The sequence below is a fragment of the Etheostoma spectabile genome, chromosome 6 (assembly GCF_008692095.1).
Source record: "Etheostoma spectabile isolate EspeVRDwgs_2016 chromosome 6, UIUC_Espe_1.0, whole genome shotgun sequence".
Classification (NCBI taxonomy): domain Eukaryota; kingdom Metazoa; phylum Chordata; class Actinopteri; order Perciformes; family Percidae; genus Etheostoma; species Etheostoma spectabile.
In genome coordinates, this window is record NC_045738.1 from 10,634,265 (window position 1) to 10,647,189 (window position 12,925).

Below are 12,925 nucleotides of genomic sequence, written 5' to 3' on the forward strand. Positions count from 1 at the left end.
CTGCTTTGTTTGCCTCTCTTAAGCTTTGCATTCTTGCATCTTGAATTAAAGCCCAGTTTTGATCGGGAGAATGAGCAACAGAGGTCACATTTCAAGAGGACTACTTCTTCCTCATGCATCAACTTAAGCCTGATAACCAGACTTTAATATGTGGTGAAATGTCCACAGGCTATTTGTTTTGATATCCTCCCTGTTTGTTCACATTGTGTACATTCCTTTCATAGGCAAAACAGTCCAAATATGCATAATTGCCCAACAGAGGCAATGATACTTCCCTTGGACATTTAGGGAGTATTTTACACATTTCTAAATTAAATGCACTCACAAATAGAATTAATCCTCCAAGCTGAGCTGAGTTTGAATACTTAATTATGAAGAGTATAGGATTACAAAATACAAGCGGGTTGGTGGTCTAGACATCAAGAACATGAGAGAGCAAATGCTGCCTCCATGACATCCATCAACCTCCTCTGTTGTTTCCTGTTGTTTACTGTGTTTATTTATGGGGGTTGGGGGGGCGCAACAGCCATGTGCCATCCCATTAATCTGCTATCTCAACAGAAATGGGTGAAAGGTCCTTGAGACTGGAATTTTCTCCAATTCTCTCTTCCTCAACGCAAACCAGATGTGTGCTTCTGGGCTGTACCCCCCTTCACCCTCCCTGGCTCTCTCTCCCTTTCCCCCCTCCCGTCCTTTGTTCCCCTTTCCTTAAAAATGCTGTGTCTTCATGTCCCTCCCTCATATCGTCTGAGACCTGACTTCAAGGATGGACTGTGCACTGCTGCTGCTGTCCCTGTGGGCTCTGACTGGAACGGTGTCCCTGCAGGCTCCAGGTAAGTCCTCTGAGTCCATCCATCACTCACACCTGGGGGAGCACGGAGCACTGCGTACAAAATGAACACAGTTGGAATCACGTAATTCCCCTGCATGCTTTGTTGCTCTGTAGCTTGTATTTTAATGCAAAGATGGTTATGTAACCAGGGCTTGGGAATGTGCAATTAATCAGTTAAACAGCTGCAGTCAATCATTGGCACTTAAACATGCAATGGACAAACTAAGGTGGGGGGCGTGCAATATATGTGTGCATTTTGGAGTGCAATTTGTTCAAAATTGTTCCATGCTGAATTGGAAAACAATCCCTGTCTGCATTTTACCTTACAGTACGTCAAATAAGTCAGTGCTATTTAAAGTAAGTGTATGTCTGTTTTTATTTGTTTATTTATTATGAGATGCCAGTTTTTCCATAATGTACATTTTGGTTGTACAGTGAAAGTACAGTGAAATAGGTCAATTGTTTATGGTGAATGTTCTGTCTGTGCTGGATCATCATTGACCTTTTCACACATCTTCGTGATAATGTTCGTGATTCCAGGACTTGATGATCATTTGTGCATTAGAGCAACACACTTTGTGGTCACATGGCTGATACAGTAGCACACATGTTTTCATTCTAAGAACTGAAAAATGGGGATCCCTGTGTGACTCCCCCCTTCTTTACCCCTCAAATGTTCGGGACGTTGAGGGTGGGCCATTGTTGGCAACGTTGCAATGTAAAGTAAGTGGAGAATTTGGTTTCATGATGTGTGACGGAATACATATGGAGAAGTGAAGGAAATGGGGAGGGGTTAAATAAACTAGATTACTCTCTCTATATCTCCCTTTTCCTGTTCAAATATGAATTGCATTTTAGACAAAGTTACTCCACTGAGAAAACCCACATGAAACACCATTCATAGAAGTAAGACAACTCTCTCACTTTTCTATTAAAGAACAATTGATAGCTGAATGGCAAAGAGTAATAGAGCCTGCCAACTAAATACTTGCTCATCTGGCAACCTGGGTGGCAAATGTTTCCTGACCACCCACACTGAATTTACTTCCCTTCAAACAGAAAACAAAGTAGAATAGACCAACAAAACCTCATTACAGCCCTTAGTGTTTGCTATTGTTATTTATTTTATTTTTTTACAACAGGGCCATGAATGAAGTAGAAGCATACAAAGGGACAAACACTGTGGTGGTGTGATAGTGTGTGTGGTATCACAACAGAGTCGTGTACGGAGAGACTTTTGGGAGAGGAGAGGAGCAGGACGTGTCCTCGGCCCTGCAAAGCTGACAGAGACTGTGGCAACAAACGCCAGTGTCTGTGCGACGGCCAGTGTGGTCTCAGCTGTGTGGCTCCAGGTAACTATTTGTATGCATGCATGTATCCTCTGTTGTCAATGTGAACACTATTGTGGGCTCAGACACATAAAAGTGTGTGTGTGTGTGTGTGTGTGTGTGTGTGTGTGTGTGTGTGTGTGCGCGCACAGCTGTGGCAACATACATCTGTGTCTCTTTCTGGAAAATAAAAACCTTGGACACGCACAAAATTTGGCCTCAAAAAGCGCCTTGTTTCAGTGCTGAACACAAGCTTTTTATTATGCATGTGCATTATAAAAGACGGCATTGTGACTCAATCCAGTCTAGTTATTCAACCTCATTAATGCCATTTTAAAATGGTTGAGAGCTGTTTCATTTGTCTACTACAAGAAACAATCTGGCACATTCTGAGATTCCTCCTCCTCCATCTGGATCGTCTCTTTTCTCCTCAGGTCGAACTTGTCCCTGGCCTCTGCCCCCCAGTGAAAACTCAGACGTGAGCCTCCTCTCTCCCACTCACTCTTTTTCTGCCCTGCTTGAAGTGCGCTGCAAGCCAGGATACACATTGCCCAATGGATTGGATGCCACTATTCGCCGTTGTCAAGGTGACCGACAGTGGAGTGGGGATGAGCCCATCTGCACAGGTGGGTTTGAGTTCAACAGAAAAATATTCTTTCATGTGAGGTTCTATCATAACAAGGAATTCAGACACAGGAAATTAACATCTGGAAGAATGTCGCTGTGGCATTTGTTACTTTCTCAGAATAAATATCGTTCTTTCTCATTGAACCGAAGCAGCAGGTACACTTCATGTGTTTATGTCCATGATGTGGTTGAGGATTGTGTTTATGCAAGACAGTCAGAGAGAGAGAGAGAGAGAGAGAGAGAGAGAGAGAGAGAGAGAGAGAGAGAGAGAGAGAGAGAGATATTCAGGAAAGAAACCCGTCTGTGGTAGTGTCAACTGAGACAACGCACAACTGGGACCTATTCTCCTCATCACCATAGAAACCAGAGCTTTAGTTGTTAATATTGGCTGATGGAAGATTTTACTGCTGAAATGTTGATAAGTTTAAAGAGAGGAAAGCTTAACAAGTTTGAAGATCGCATGGATGCACTTACATATATTAGGGTGTGTTGTTTGTATGTGCACCACAGCATAACTATCTTTCTGTTTCTATGTACATGTGTGTGAAAATATGTGTTGATTTTGTTGGCCATAGTTTGTAATGTTATATTATGTGCTTCTGTTTGTTGGACTGTGTTGTTATTTAAGGATGGACAGAATAAACTACACTAAATACAACACAGGATAAAGCCATACAACAAATCCAAAATTACAGCCTAAAAAAGTAATCAAGATGAATCACAAATTGAGTGCAGTTTAAATAAAAATCTATCGTTATACATGAATAAGCTTCACTCATGTTATGTCTAACCTTGTGTGTGCAAGAGATCTTCTGCAAGCTCTTATTGAACCTAAAACTGACATATGAGCAGGTTTGCTTTAAAGATGCACCTCTATAGACCACAAGGGCCAGAACAAAGCTGCAAACACATTTTAACAAAAGCCTGAGTAGCTGACAAATGACTCAGTGTTTAATTTACAACCAAAGTAATGCTAAGCCCCAAGATACATCTGAATAACAAAAGCCAAAATTTGTTCAGCTGCTGTGAAGCCTTATTACTTCTACCGCTGTGCTGTAAGGCTGCACAGCAGTACATAAAGTAAAGCCATCATTACTTCTTAGCATCTCGACACATCTCATTAACATACAGCACCTGAAAATATGCCTTTTGCTTATTGCATTTTGCTCTTAAGAAAAAGGTTTGAGTCCTGCATTAATCACACAATGGAGCTACAGTAAACATGCTTCCTTAGGAATCCTCAACCCAGCTGGGTCCCGCTCTCACCCTCTAGATATTTTATTGTTTCAAAGATGTGAATTAAGGATACAATTCTTAGCTCTCTCGTAGACTATCCTCTTGCTGAGAGACGGGCAGAAGGAAGGTGGGTTTTGAACGTGTGAGAGCGTTTGTATTGTGTGTGTCCTTTGCATGTGTGATTCGGGCTCCTTCATGCCTGTTGAGAGGCAGTGGGCGGCAGATCACTGTCAAAGTGGCACAGAGCTGCATGCACACAGTGTGAGTGTGAGCGGGCGTGAATGTCTACTGGGAGTGTGTGTGTTTATGGGAGAGAGGTACATTTTTTTCTGTATACATGAGATGTGTATGTGTTGGGAGGCGAATTGCACATGTGTTAGAGAGTATCTGTGTGTGTGTGTGTGTGGGCGACAGATCCCAGTCAGGAGAGTCAGAAAGCTCTCTTGCTCATGCTGCTCCAGGCCTTTCTGTTCCCTGTTCTCCTCTCCTCTGCTCTTTTCTCTTATCCTCTTTTTCTCTCATCTCTTTCTCCTCTCATCCTCTTCCATCTGAGGCCTCTGATAAGGTCTCTCTCTACAATGGGAGCCAAGGACAAGCATGTAGCTCGAGGCTATTTAGTTTGTGGTGCGTCCATGCATCTGTTTATGTGTGCGTTTGTGGGAGAAAACTGAGTAAAAAAACCAAACCTTTTATATCTTTGGTCTCAGTCAGATTGCTGTGTATTTAATGCTGTGGTTCTTAAAATCAGGGTTTTGTAATATTTTAGATGAATTTGGTATACCTGCTTCGCAGCAATTTGGTGCAGCAGCCTGTGTGGGTGGCAGCAGTAGAAGAGGCAGGAACAGGGCGATATGTGAAAACAGAACTAAGCTTCGGGCTCTCATCCACAGCCAAACAGACTCCTAACTCTGCCTCTCCCATAGGTCCCTTTACATTCTTATATTAATGCTTCTCGGTTTCAGATACCTAAGATAGCCCTCAGGCAAGAGCTGTCTCTGCATTTCAAAGCCACGCTCTGCTCCGAAGCCCTGTACTTGATGGAGCTTGGGTTGCTCCTGCTTCTCTCCGAACACCACTCTTGATATTTATATTTCCACAATCATGAGGCACTCAAACTTCCAGGAATGAGCAGGTGTTATACAATCACAGATGTACGGCTATGTGCTCGGAGAGGTGTCGGGCGGCTTTTCATCTGCTCATCGAACTTTGATTTATTACACAAGAAGGGTTATTTCAACTTATAGAACAAGACATGATGTGAAACGCCTCTGCGGGTCACACACCAAATAGAAGCTCTGGTCATACGAGTCAAATGAGGTAGCAGGATGGATGTTCTTTCCTCTATCCATCTGTTTTTCTTCCGTGCTTCCTTCCTTCTTTACTTGATGATGGTTTTCACCTGCAAAATCACATCCACATCCATCAGTTACATGCTGTTTCTAATGTGTTCTATCTTCCTGTTGGTAATCGTGGACAGTATATTGGGTTGTGTTTACGTCTTTATAAGTCACAAATGCACATTAAATGCACACTGAGAGCTAATGCATTTATCTCCGAGGAGCTTAACACACATCCCTGTCACTACAGGGCAGTGCTGAAAGATGTATTCAGATTCTATACTTACTATAGCAATACTACAATTTAAAAGTACTCCTCTACAAGTTACATATCAGTGTCAACAGCTATAAGTGGAGGCTGGTGTATAAAAATGATAATGATAATGATAATGATAATATAGTAAAACACAGTTGTAATGATATGCAGCATTAATAAACACACTAAAATGTACCTACTTAATAATAATGATAACTACATTTAGGTCTGGTATTAAAATTTATGACATATTTATATACTGGTTATAAATGCTAAATAGGGGGATTTAAATTAAAGAGTTACCTTTATGTTATTATTGCAATAAGTATCGCTGTGAGTAGGCAGCATTTTAGTGCAGTAGCTGTTGAGGAGGAACTTCAATCACTCTATACCGTTGGGTCGTATTCAATAAAATGCACAATAATTCACAGGTTTTGTATTTTGTCTTAATCTGCAAATTAACAATATTTGCAATTGAACTGTGGGAGAAGTTAGGGAAACTACCTCAAAAATGTACTTATGTACAGCGCTTGAATAAATGTACCATTGCTATGTGGGAATGCAACTTTTCTGTTGGCATAACAGTAACTGAATACTGGTCTGACTGTTTTTCTGCTGGCTTGTTTTTTTTCTTTACTTGCAGTGGAGTATTTTTTACAGTGTTGCTACTTTTACTTAAAGCTTTGATGCGTAACTGATAATAATGGGGCGGTGCACGGTCACGGAAGGCTTGCATAACGTGGACGTGCTGACATTTTTGAAATCATTACTTAGAATTCTTCATGGGGGCGGCAGAAACTACACACTTTAGCTTCAAGTAAAGGACTTGCCAATAAAGCCTTTAACCTTCTGTTCTTCTCTGACCTTTAGAGGCTCAGTCACCTGAAGAACTTGCTGCCGTCCCAACCTGCCCTCTGCCAGAGGAGATCATGAACACCTTCAGCATCCAGGGCGACGCAACAGCAGGAACCGCCATCCGCTACAGCTGCCTGTCCGGGTGAGAGCTGGGGGATGATGGGAGGTTAAGGTTGTGAGCGTGTAGGCAGAGAGAGTGAAAATCTGAAAGGATACAAAGGTAGAAATAGATGAAGTGAGAAGATGGGGCTGGAGTGTGAAGAAGAGGGAGGTAGCGGAGGGAAGGCTTGATCACAGGAGAGCTGTGATAGAAGAAATACTCCGATCAGTTAATTAAGTAAAAGTAGTAGCAGGACTATTACACTTACAAAATACTTGGATTTTAGTACAGTTATATTATGGCCTAAATGTAACTAGTATCAAACACCTGTATAAGTGTATGATATGTTTTTTTAATGTAAAATATGAAATGTGACTAAAGCTAAAGCTGTCAGATAAATGGAGGGGAGTAACCTTTACAATATACCCCTCTAAATTATAGTGGAATAGAAGTATAGAATATCATGAAATGCTCAACTAAGGCACCTCAAAACTGTACTTGAGTAGATGTACTTGGTTACTTTTCACCACTGTGGAAGAGATGTTGGGGAATGACGGGTAATGAGCCATGAATGACAAGGAATTCATTTTGATCTCCCCATTGAGCTAACTGGGTCATTACAATCTTGTATTGATTCCCCTTTACACACCAACTCATCCACGGGATAGGTTGAGCCCGAGTGGATGTGTCAGCCAGAACTGTGCACACAAAATCTAGACACTCAGAATAAGAGAGTAAAAAGGAAGTCATTTACACCTTTTTTCATCACTTTTATTCAGATGAAGTTCCTCAGCTGTCATTACTGTACATGACACAATGCCATCTTTCCCAACCACTCTCTCCCTTTTCTCCTGCAGGGCGGATATAGTGGGGAGCAGTGAAAATTTCTGCCAGGATAATCAGAACTGGCAGTATCCTCACCCCATCTGTAAAAGTAAGTGCACTATATCTGTTACTGGCTATGTGTGTGTGTGTGTGTGTGTGTGTGTGTGTGTGTGTGTGTGTGTGTGTGTGTGTGTGTGTGTGTGTGAGAGAGAGAGCTTAATCTTTGACAGTCAGTGTGTCCTCATGTATCTTTCAAGGTTAGCAGGAGAAGATGGAACGGTGGTTGATGTGTGAGTGAATGGACTGAGGGACAGTGTGTTTTTTTGTTAGGATGTTCATTTATTTATTGTGTGTGTGTGTGTTTGTGCAAATATGTAAAAAAGAGTGAATCAAAGAAGGAGACCGACAAAAAAACACAAACCCCTTCTAGTATTTCTCTTTCAAGATCTACTGCTCAATTTCGCAGTGCTTTTCTGCCATCTTTTGACCAAAACTGGAATTGCATGGCCTTTGTTGAGAGCACAGACAAGGGCAGAAAAAAGGACAGATGCATTGTTGCATAGAATCAAGCTTTGGATTTAACTTTAAACTATAATGACCTCTCTATAGTATGTTTCAAAGAGGAGTACCTCTCCCGAATAAGCAGACTGATAATCTGCATCTCTCGCTTTCTTTTAGAAGTGTATTGCCAGCCTCCTCCAGAGGTGGAGCAGGGATACGTGGTGGCTGTCCAAAAGACTGAATATGAAGTTGGCTTTGACATCCACTACATCTGTAAAAAGAACTTCCTGCTGGATGGACCCCAGAAGGTCACCTGCCTGTCTAATGGCAACTGGAGTGCATCGCCCCCATACTGCAGAGGTAAGGGATGTTTTCAATGGTGTGTAAAAAGAGTTTAAATACTTTTAAATACATGAACGTTTTTAGGCCCATAAAAACTTGGAATTCTTATGGCATGGCACATGCAATGTATGCAAATAGTTTGAATCGAAGACATGTATAGTTCTAGACCATTCATTTTTAAAAATGAAATAATACCTTCATAGCTTGTGAATCTTTTTCACAGCTCGCTGTCTCATCCCTGCTGAGCGAAGCCGTGTGGTGATTGGTGGAGTGAAGCGCTGGCCGTTTGATGTCACAGACGCATTGGTTCCTCATGGGGAGAATGTGACGTTCTACTGCAAACATCCTCGCAAGCAGTGCAACTTTGCTGCAACCCAGACCTGCTTTGATGGAAAGCTGCAGCCACCAGCCTGCTACCTTGGTACACCTCGGACCACCCATACAGGCCATCCTTTTCTTATCTGTATCTGTTAGTCAGAAGAACATGATTGATTCACATTATTGACAGTTTTGCAATATTCATGCACCTTCTTTTTGTACTTCAGAGCCCACGTGGTTGCAGTATAAACTCTTCCCTCACCGACTGGTCTCAGAGATTGAAGCATGTGAGCCTGATGATGTGGAGTGATGACCTCCTCGACCCACCCAACACTCATGACACCATGTCACAATAGGAACACCTCCTGACACACACCATCGCCCAGAGCAGTCCCTCTCCACTCCACAGCTTTTCTAGAACTATCTATGTTATGATTGTGGTCTGTTTTAGATGCTGAAATATTTTTCACAGCTCTTGTGGATACTGTGCCTGTGGCCTTTGTCCCTCTCTGTGGCATACTTTCAAACTGTGGGTGTAATTATAATCTGCAAAACCCTCAAGTATTACTTTGATCCTCTTTCAGCTTGAGCCAGTGTATACTGTAGATGAAATGCATATGAGAATGTCCATATGATGCATTGATACATGCTATATCAGTTATGCCTGTGAAGATGCCTCCATGTAGCCTAACTCATAATAGCTTGACTCTGTGATATCTCACTGTGTGATCTGTCGTCCCGACCTTAACCCTGACGCATCAAGTCTCGAGGCTTGTAAGATTTAATTATGTAAAATAAAGTTATGTCAAAATGTGTTGTTCTCTGGCTTCCTTTTTGACTAGACGTAAAGTCCTACTGTGGGACTTCAATTCCATTATTCTCCATCCTCTTTATGTTTATCTTATTGTGCATCCCGCCTCTCTGACTTCCAGGCGTACTGGGAGACTTTCTATGCAGGCTGCAGGTTCAACTGTACTCATAGGCTGAACATGGCTACTGGTCGGACCCGGTAGGCTGCGACACCATAGCAACTCCCCTTGACCCCTCCCTCCCTCCCTCGGCATTCGCAGCATCACCCTTTACACTGCACAGTCATATTTGGTCCTCCGGAAATATCACGGGTAAGCCAGTCCCTATGCAGCGAGTGTATGGGTGGAGTATAGTTTTAAATACAGTTTTAAATGTATCGAAAGAGCGTCCTACGCCGGCTCTGACAGAAGAGCTGGAATAAATTACAGCGCGCCGGGAAAGTTTGTCCTAAAGCTGCCGGGTTGCGCTCTCGGTGTCTCGGACCCTCAGCTCTAAAATGGCTGGCTGTAGGTTCGAGAAAGCTCCGGTGCAAAGGGAAGGATCCGCTCCACGCCGCGACTCTCTGTAAATATACACGTTTCTCTAACTCCGACTGACGCGTAAGTGATGTCGTAGTCCCAGGTCCGAGAGCTGTCAGGGCGCACATGCACCATAATAATCTTGGCATTTCGGACCTAGGACTGTGCGTAATGGCGTCCTCCACGGACAGGGCTTCTCGGTTTACCCCCCAGACACATTTTTACAACAGGCTTGTATTTGCAAACCAAACCGGAATATACATATTATTCCAAAGCGAAATCAATCGTTTTATTATTGATGTTGTATATTGATGTGGATGAGAGAGAGAGAAAGAGAGAGAGAGACAGAGAATGATATTTCGCTCACGTCAGTCGGACCCTTCTGTGCTCCGGTGCGTACCTCTGAATGATCGGCGACTCCAACACCGGTCGACCCCTCGGTAAGAAATTCGCTGAGCTATAATTTTTGATCATCCAAGGTAACCAAAATAAGTACCTGGACGGTGTGGTGTCTAGGAGGGGGGGTAACATTCCGGACTCAGGAGTTGGGGGGCTTCAGTCTCATCCATAGGCTATTAGTAATCTCACATTATCAGTGATTATTGGCTTTTGCACTAAACTTGGGCCCAATAGCCTACTCACCACTGAGACAGAGTTTTTCCAGCCATCCCACAATATTTATTTAATTTCCCTCCTTTACTACCATGAAATGTGTTGATTTTTATTCTGATTTTGCTTCCCAGAGTATCTGATTTATTATTGTATTCCTATTTTGTAGAAATATAAATGGGTATGCCCCAAAATGGATTCTCAGTTGGCTTCAGTCCTGACTGGTGGCAGCCTGGATGTCCAAAATGGCAGCCAGTGTGCAGAGGGATCAGGGCCAGTGACAGAGGTGTTTTTGGACCTAAAGGAAAAGACCTCAACTATAACTGTACCAGGTAACCCACAGCCCTGCTCTGTGAAAGCAGCAGTGACCATCAGGCGGGCTGCTCCATCAATCAATGGGAATAAGCCAAAGGGGGGCGGGACTAAGCCAGCCTCTCAGGAAACATGTAAGATTGGTGGGTTCAGACAGCCAATCACAGTAAAGACTGGAGTGCCTGAGTTGCGCAGCCAACCAATCCGACTCAAAATTGTTGTTCCCCCACGGTGCAAGAGGCCAATCACAAACTCTGCCATCAGCCAGACCAAAGACTTTGCTCGCTTACGTATTAGAAGACCTGTTTTGGTTTCAGCTGGAGCAGAAAAAAACAGAAATAAAATCCTACTATCTGCTGTTAAGAAAAAAGGAGAAATCACAGATGTTACTTATCATAAGACTGAGGAAGCTAGGCCAGAATCATTCCATGAAACAGAGGCAGAGAGGGGGGAAACCATGTGCAAAGACAGACTTGTTACGGATACTGAAATCATTCATACCGATGAGTCAGAAACTCCTTTGATCCCAAGCACTAATGCAGTTAAAATATTGAGCCTGAAAGGGATTAAAGAGGAAACTACAGAGATTGAAATTGAGGAAAATATTCCTTTAATTTTGCAAGAAATGGACTTGAAGTGTTGTCAGATGTTTGATGAAGTAGGAATGGAAGAACAGACAGAAGCACTGGACCTGAGTCTGCCCAAGAAAAGAGAGAGTCGAGAGAGGTCTGAACGCTTCCCGGATGACTCTGGCTGCGAGAGCTCGCTGATTATGGAGGTGGATGAATATGAGGGAGAAGGGGACAGAGATGTAGTAGAAGAGGACGATGATGGTGAAGGAGAGGCCTCTGTGCTGCATATGGACGCCACAGATACACTTGAAGACTCTCTCCTCTCTCCCTCTTTCTTTTCTACCTCTGTCTTTACCTCCCTCTCTTCGATAGACTGTGACACTGAAAACCTTCTTCTGATAGACGACCGGGGAATCCCGTATACGCTTAGTCCTGACGGACTCAAAGTGCCGCAGGTCCATGCTTCCACGTCAGAGGTTCAGGTTGAAGAAATGAGGTCGCCACAATTAGCCACGTTAGCAGATCCTAGCCTCTGCCAAAGTTTAGATAATGCACTATATCCACCTTCTGATCATCTTTACAACTCACCAGCCCCTGCCACTGATTCTCCATCACTAGGTGTTGATCAGACAAAGACTCCAGAAGTCTTCCCAGGTTTGATTAAAAACTCAGCTTCCCCCAAAGGCCGCAAACCAAAGGGCAAATCTTTTCAGGGGCCCCTGCTGTTTTTTAGCCTCCCCCCAAACCCGCCCCTTGATCCCAAAAAACACTTCTACTAACATTTCCCATTCTCCCCCTGTCGTCCTCTTCTTCCTTCCCCCAGGCCCCCCTAAACTCCCGGGGGTCTCTCGCTTTTCCCCTTTTAGTTACTCGAACCCCCACTGGTGCCTTTTAACCCCCGTTTTCCCCTCCTTCGGTTTTACCCTCCTTTCCCCTGGGACTCTACCTCCCCCCTATCGCGTCCTCGACCCCCCATGGTCAGTTTTCCCAGATAAACCCCAGGCCCCGGCCCCCCTCCCCCCCTTTGTCCCCCTTTGGGCAGGGCGCCGCTGGGGTAACTTGCCCACCCTGTCCCCCCCAAAACTCAAATGGCCCCCCCAAACCCCCCCGTCATCCTTTGGAGGGCCAATTTTAAATTCCGGCTTGTTCTAAAAAATTTTTTGCTGCCGTTTTTCCTCTTTTCCCTCTTCGAAACGACCCCCCAAAACCCGAAAATTTTCCTCCCAAAAAGCTTTTGCCAATTTAAACAAACGGAACGAAACCATATTTCTGAAAAAATTTCAATGAAAACAACAAACCCTCAATTTTTTAAAACATCCTCTCTCACCCCCCTTTTGCTAGTTTTTACTATGACCCCTTAGCCCAGCCCAGCTCAGAGGCCCCCTCACCACCCCGGAACCCAATTTTTACCCGTCGAAAAACAGTCAGAACCCTTTTCCTTTTTGGGCGACCATCTTTTCTTTTCCAAAACTGCTGCAAAACCCCCCCCCTTCCCACCGGGCCCAAATTTCCCCCCTTTTTAACTTTACCCGCTTTGGGGCCCCCTT

General features: G+C 43.7%; 2 protein-coding genes across 4 annotated transcripts; both read left to right on the forward strand.

The window, feature by feature from the left end:
* The first annotated feature begins 580 nt into the window (after positions 1–580).
* ntd5 (ntl-dependent gene 5) lies at positions 581–9,363 on the forward strand. The gene is made up of 8 exons (XM_032519124.1): positions 581–833; positions 2,050–2,184; positions 2,595–2,786; positions 6,487–6,613; positions 7,429–7,505; positions 8,075–8,257; positions 8,463–8,660; positions 8,785–9,363. The coding sequence occupies exons 1-8, from the start codon at positions 767–769 to the stop codon at positions 8,865–8,867; spliced, it is 1,062 nt and encodes a 353-aa protein (XP_032375015.1). The 5' UTR covers positions 581–766; the 3' UTR covers positions 8,868–9,363.
* Positions 9,364–9,528: 165 nt separating this feature from the next.
* LOC116691479 (uncharacterized) lies at positions 9,529–12,247 on the forward strand. Of its 3 annotated transcripts, none has more exons than XM_032519122.1 (2): positions 9,529–9,678; positions 10,664–12,247. In XM_032519122.1, the coding sequence occupies exon 2, from the start codon at positions 10,688–10,690 to the stop codon at positions 12,155–12,157; it is 1,470 nt and encodes a 489-aa protein (XP_032375013.1). In that variant the 5' UTR covers positions 9,529–9,678; positions 10,664–10,687; the 3' UTR covers positions 12,158–12,247. The 3 variants fall into 3 exon arrangements, with proteins under 3 accessions (XP_032375013.1, XP_032375012.1, XP_032375014.1); XM_032519121.1 differs by lacking the exon at positions 9,529–9,678 and adding an exon at positions 9,689–10,325; XM_032519123.1 differs by lacking the exon at positions 9,529–9,678 and adding an exon at positions 9,689–9,931.
* The last annotated feature ends 678 nt before the right edge of the window (positions 12,248–12,925 follow it).

Excerpts from the sequence above, each read along its gene's own strand:
- ntd5 (XM_032519124.1), top strand. The coding sequence starts at position 767 with ATGGACTGTGCACTGCTGCTGCTGTCCCTGTGGGCTCTGACTGGAACG. Across the intron at positions 834-2,049 it reads GGTGTCCCTGCAGGCTCCAG|AGTCGTGTACGGAGAGACTT; the intron begins GTAAGTCCTCTG and ends GTATCACAACAG. Across the intron at positions 6,614-7,428 it reads CGCTACAGCTGCCTGTCCGG|GGCGGATATAGTGGGGAGCA; the intron begins GTGAGAGCTGGG and ends TTTCTCCTGCAG.
- LOC116691479 (XM_032519122.1), top strand. The coding sequence starts at position 10,688 with ATGGATTCTCAGTTGGCTTCAGTCCTGACTGGTGGCAGCCTGGATGTC.